Genomic DNA, 5,802 nt, shown 5'->3' with positions numbered 1-5,802 from the left:
TTGCAATGAATTATCAAACCCAGCAGAGGAGTAGTGAGTGCCGTGGGAGGGGGGGATGGTTGGTGTCGGAACTGGTAAAAGACTGGAGGGAGGCAGCATGTCTGGCCTCGTAGGAATGAGCCGTGGGCTGCTGATGGTGATTCTGTCTTCCTCTTGTGAAGTTAGAGGAGGTCAGAAGATGCCACCTCCATGCCCTTTTTGCATCTATATATAATGTATATATACACACATATTGCCATCTTGACCCAGTTGACCCAGTTTTGAAGCCTTGCCTAGAGGCCAGTTCCCTTTTGTAGCGGTGATTGGTGATTAGGCCTACACCCCAACCACTCCCATTAAGGAGCTCTCAGCCTGGAACCCTCAAACCCTGTTGTTATGTGCCATCCCCATCTCATTTGCTTAAGCCGCCTCCCACAGTCCCCACTTGCTGTTAACCTGTCCCCAGATGCAACTCTCTGCAGTGTCTCGCTTGGAACTGTGCGTTTCAGAGAGCTCTGCTTTTCAGCTGAGTGTCTGTGTTGTGGCCCACCATCAGAGGGCCCATAATCCTACGTAGTATCTATCATATGCTTATGAACACCAGGCCTACGCAACCCAGCCCTGCTCCAACTCCCACTCTTCCTCTCGTTCATCAGCTCCGGCCACGGCCCTCCTGGCCTTGACCTGTCTCCTGATCTTTGACCCCTCTCCCAGCCTTCGCACCTGCTGCCTCCTCTGTCCAGAAGGCCCTTCTTCCAAGGGATCCACGGCTGGCGTCTTCAGGTCTCTGCACAGGGTCACCTTAGGGTGAACTGTCCCCATGTTTTCCCTCCTGGTCACCTGTCGCCATCTCCCACCCTGTGCTCTGCATATTGCTGTTGCCGCCCCCATGCCCCGAGCCCTGTCTTGGACTCCTGACGACCCCCCAGCAGTGCTCTCTCCAGACCCACAGAAGACACTGGAGACTGAGCGTGGGGTGATGTCCACAGCAGCTTTACTCCCCGAGCTGGGCTCTCTCCCTGGGCTTGTGATGGGGAAGGGGCCTTTGGCCCCAGCAGTAGAGCCATGCAGGCTGGGGGTGAACAGGGGTGGGCGGGGCGGTGGGCCCCGGAGGCTGGCAGGTCCTGGAGGACGCCTCACACAGGCTCCATCTGCAGCTCCTCCCCTTCCACAGCCTCGATCTGGTGAAAGGCGGCATGGGAGCCGATGACCACAAGGGTGGCTCCTGCAAGAAACAGACAGCTCGGGGCTTGCGTCTTCACCCGGCCCACACCGTCCAGCCCACCACCCAGACCTTGTACTCACCCAGGACCCAGAAGACAGCCGAGCCTGCACCGGCCAGCCAGAAGAAGGGGAAGGAGACGCCTCCGGCCAGAGCATACTGATGGGCTGGGCTCACCTCTCGGCCTGGGGGACAGGTGGCATTGGGGAGCTGGTCTGACACACTATACCCTCTCCCAGAGTGACCCCGCCACCTCTCAACTTCTCAAAGATTCCAGGAGCCTCGCGATCTAATTCAAACGCCCCAATCCAAGGCTTTCTGAGTCCTGGCCCCAACCTGTTTCTCCATGTCCCCACTGTCTTCCAGAACACAGCGCCCTTTACTCAGGCCCCTGCCCTCTGCACTTCAACTCCACTTCCTCCAGGAAGCTCTCAGCCCTGCCCACCCCCCAGAGTAGGGCTCTTTTGCTCCAACCTGTATTCATGTAAGCCAGGGGTCTCAAAGGGGCAGCCCGTGGAGCAAGTCTGGCCTGCCATTTTGAGTCACAAGAATTTGATGTGTGCCTGGCAAATAACCAGAAGGATTTCCCACAAAAAATAACAGAATGCTAGCTTCTCAGGGAAGACTGCAAGGTCGGGTCACACTGGGCTGCACCCTCTGGTGACACCGATCAGTTGAAACCATGCCTGAGATGCACCCTGAGGCTGCTCAGCATGCCTCTCCCCCAGCCCACCTTGGTCACGCATGTGACTTGCAGACTTCTGAAAGAACCCCACTTTGACCCCTGTGAATGACTTGGCCTTAGGTCTGATTGTCTGATCCCAACTCCTTCCGGTCTGCACTTCACACCTCGAGGTTCCCCTGGATGAGGACTCAAACACCTCTCGTCATCCCAGCAGTGCCTGGTACTAGCCTGGGACCACACGAAGTGCTCCACAAAAGCCACAGGTCTCGAGTTCCCTCTCTGAGACCCAATTTCCAGCTTCTATCCTGTTGTTATGTGCCGTCGAGTCGGCCCCGACTCATAGTGACCCCTCCTTGGGTTTCCGAGGCAGTATCACTACGGAAGTAGGATTGCCCAACCTTCCTTCCGAGGAGTGGCTGGTGGGTTTGAACCGCCAGCCTTCTGGTTAGCAGTCAAGTGCTTTAGCCACTATGCTACCAGAGCGTCTATCCTAGGAAGCAGGAAAGCCGAGGGGGCGGGTCTAGGCGAGTGTAAGGCTGCCACCTGGTGGCCAATATGGGTACACGCAGCCGATGCTTTCCGCAGAGAGATTAGGCAGGAGGGTGTGGTGAGGAAGGTGGTGAGGGGAGTGGTTTGGGGAGGTGACTTCAGTGACTAGGAACCAGATTGTCTCATTTTGCAGTCTGGGGGCTGAGAGTGCGTGGGAGCATGTGGTGTGTCTGGGATCTTAAGAGACCAGGTCTGGGGAACTAGTGTAGATTAGGCTTGGGCAGATGTAGGTTCAGGACTTGCGTTCGGGGGTCTGAGGCTCGAGTTAAGACACAGGACTTGCGAGGGGTGGGGGCTCCGTCGGGGCAGGGGGTTTCTCACCAAAGAGCACAAGCTTGGACTGCAACGTGCGCTGATAGAGGATGTAACAGGCCCCAAAGAAGACGGCCAGAGCCACCAACAGCATGGGAGACGTCACCCTGGGGAGGAGTGCAGGGAGGCAGGGGTCAGGCAGCTGGGGCAGGGCCAGCCAACGGCCTTGATCCTTCTACACTGGCGGATGGCAGAATGCATCCTTGAGGCTAGGCAAAGCCGGGTCACCTCTGGTCACACTGTTTCCTGGCCAAGCTGATAGAGGAGCAGATGTCTGGCCCTTCGGGAAATAAGGCCTGGCAGGGCTATCCCACAGGGGCGTGTCCCGGCCGCTGAGGGGGCGGGGCTGACTGCTGGGGGCGGGATTGACTAAAGCAGAGCCAACAGGAGCGCGCGATGCTTAGCTGTAGGGGAGAGGCCCGGTTCCGAGAGGCACTCACACACAGTACAGGATGAGGCCCAGGAACACGAACACGTAGTTGCTCTGGTAGTGCTCCACATTGCGAACAAGGCGTTGGCACAGCTCGCCCAGGTTGCGGGGCCGCGAGAAGAGCCGCTGATCCAGGAAGGAGCCCCAGGGTCGGATGGTCGCGCGGCGCCGCTCCAGCCACTCACGACCCGCGCCGGTTGGAATCAGCTTGGGCAGCAGGGTCCTGGTGGGCGAAGCGTGGTCAGCGGTAGACAGGGATAGCCCAGTACCCGGAAGAGGGAGGTTGAGGGCCCCGGGGGCTGGAGGGCCCAAACTCCTGGAACCCAGAGGACCCCCAAACTCTAGAGCCCTAGGAGAGCAGGGGGCTAAGGGCCTAGACTCTTGTGGCTGAGACTAGGGGACTGGGATCTGGACTTCTGGAACCCGAGGGGGGATGGAGCCGGGGACCCGCACTCCTGAGCCCCAGGTTAGGGGGGCAAGAGCCAAGTTGCTCACGTGGCGCTCAGCCCTTCTGCCTCAGCATCCTTCTGCTGATCCTTCTCGGCCGCCATGTCTGCGCAGTGATGGGTAGAACCGCTGTAACGAGCCCCGGGCCGGGCAGACACCATCCACCCCTCCGGAGCCCGGCCACACCCAGCGGAGGGGACGTGGCACCGCTCGGGAGCCGCTGGGAGCGGGAGTTCTGTCGCCGGGCATTGTGGGAATTGTAGTCCTGATGGTGTCTGGGAAGGTGGGCACAATGATAGCGGTCTCGCTCGCAACACACCTTGGGAAATGTAGTCCAGATGAAGTGAGGAGACGGGCCTTTGTGCATTGTGAAACTTGTAGTTTCAGAAGCAGGCGTATGGGAGTTGGGGTCTGGGAAGTGGGCTCCTGGGAATGAGGGCGGAATGGGAGGCCTAATGGCAGGAAAGGAGCTCTGGTGGCGTAATGCCTAAGGCATTTGACTGCTAACCAGAAGGCTGGTGGTTCAAGTCCACCAGCCACTTCTCAGAAGGTGGATGAGGCAATCTACTGCCTTGGAAACCAAAGGAGAGGTCACTATGAGTCTAGTCAACTCGAAGGCAGTGAGTTTGGTTTTTTGGTTTAATGGCAGAAACGGGTGTCGTGTACTCCCCGGCAAAGAGTGCTGCAATTACACCGTATAGAGTTGTCATTCTCAGACCCTAGTGATAATAAAAAACAGATTCCTAGTCTCCAATTCCAGATGTCCTGATTCAGCAGGTTAGGGGTGGGGTCCTTTAATTTGTGTTTTCCAGGTGATGCCAATGCTGCTGGTCCATGGACCACATTCTGAGTAGCAAACATGTAGAGAATTTATGGGAATTTTTCCTTCTTTCCTCAAGGGGCAAAGTCTAGTGAGAGTGCCTCTGATGTTGAAGAGGGTGTCTGGGGTTCAGGGCACAGCCTGCTTCCTCACCCCTAGGGCTCCCAGGGTTGAATGGATTAGAACTAGCCTCCTTACATCCTGATGAACTTTGGATAAGAGACAAGGAAGTTGGAAAAAGGAAAGGGCTGGTGATGGTCACAGGGGCCATCAAGCTAAGTTGGCATAACATACTACACAAAAGCCCTGACTGTTCTACATCCTACTTTGGTGAGTAGCAACTGGGGTCTTAAAAGCTTGCAAGCAGCCATCTAGATGCAACAACGGGTCTCTCCTCATCCAGAGCAGAGAAGAATGAAGAAAACCAAAGATTCATGGAAAGAATTAGTCCAGGGGACTAACAGACCATGTGACCTTCAGCTTATGTGAACATGAGACCAGAAGAACTGGATGGTACCCAGCTAGCACTATCAACCATTCAGAAAGGGATCAGTAAAGGAGATCATGGATAGAGTGGGAGAACAACATAGAACAGACCTCAAAATCATGCAAAAGACCAGATTTACTGGTCTGATAAAGCCTGGTGAGACCCCCAAGACTATGACCCCTAGTTACCCTTCAGGTCTGGAATTGAATTACTCCTGTGGCTCAAACAGACAGGCATATAGGGTGAAAATTTACATCAGACAGATATACACCTTAGAACGATCAATCATGGGAATAGAAGGGCGGGGTTTGCACAGGGACACAGCTGGAGGGGGGTAGGAGTGCACAGGAAAGAAGGACACAAGGAAGAGGTAATTACAGAGAGGGAGTGGGAAGAGAGCTGTTACATTGTGGGGAACTGTAGTCATGAAACACAATGTGTCTGAACTGCTGTGTGGAAAACGGATTTGCTCTGTAAACTTTCACCCACATCACAATAAAAACTTCTTTTGAAAAAGGAAAGGTTTGAGTATTTTATTTTATTTTATTTTTTAAAGAGGGAGCTGGTATAATGAAAAGAGCTGGGATTCTGGAGTCAGGATCAGATCTGAGTGCAAATCTAGACTGTGTGGCTTTCACCAAGTCACTTCTCTGAACCTTTGTCTTCATCTGGTCATTAAGAATCCTAAGGTACCACACTCCTGAGGTTGTGATGATTCAGTTAAATGAGCCATATAAAGTGTTAAAAGAGTCTGGACACTTTGTAACTGTATAATTGTGTTGTTGTGTGCCATCGAGTCGACTCCAACTCACAGTGACCCCATGTGACGGAACAGCTGCCCCATAGGGTTTTCTTGGTTGTAACTTTTATG

The 5,802-nt window shown here is 54.7% G+C and overlaps 1 protein-coding gene across 1 annotated transcript; it reads right to left on the bottom strand.

The window, feature by feature from the left end:
- Nucleotides 1-1,115: 1,115 nt before the first annotated feature.
- RABAC1 (Rab acceptor 1) lies at nucleotides 1,116-3,728 on the bottom strand. The gene is made up of 5 exons (XM_007942949.2): nucleotides 3,673-3,728; nucleotides 3,188-3,400; nucleotides 2,757-2,854; nucleotides 1,285-1,386; nucleotides 1,116-1,204 (listed from the first exon to the last, which is right to left on the bottom strand). The coding sequence occupies exons 1-5, from the start codon at nucleotides 3,726-3,728 to the stop codon at nucleotides 1,116-1,118; spliced, it is 558 nt and encodes a 185-aa protein (XP_007941140.1).
- Between the last annotated feature and the right edge of the window lie 2,074 nt (nucleotides 3,729-5,802).

This window comes from Orycteropus afer, unplaced genomic scaffold (assembly GCF_000298275.1).
Source record: "Orycteropus afer afer isolate SDZICR_OR568_19922 unplaced genomic scaffold, OryAfe1.0 scaffold00099, whole genome shotgun sequence".
Lineage (NCBI taxonomy): Eukaryota > Metazoa > Chordata > Mammalia > Tubulidentata > Orycteropodidae > Orycteropus > Orycteropus afer.
The sequence above is the reverse complement of the archived record's forward strand: the minus strand, read 5'-3'. Positions and strand labels throughout refer to the sequence as shown.

Excerpts from the sequence above, each read along its gene's own strand:
- RABAC1 (XM_007942949.2), bottom strand. The coding sequence starts at position 3,728 with ATGGCGGCCGAGAAGGATCAGCAGAAGGATGCTGAGGCAGAAGGGCTG. Across the intron at positions 1,387-2,756 it reads GTCCAAGCTTGTGCTCTTTG|GCCGAGAGGTGAGCCCAGCC; the intron begins GTGAGAAACCCC and ends CCTGTCCCCCAG. Across the intron at positions 1,205-1,284 it reads GGCTGTCTTCTGGGTCCTGG|GAGCCACCCTTGTGGTCATC; the intron begins GTGAGTACAAGG and ends TGTTTCTTGCAG.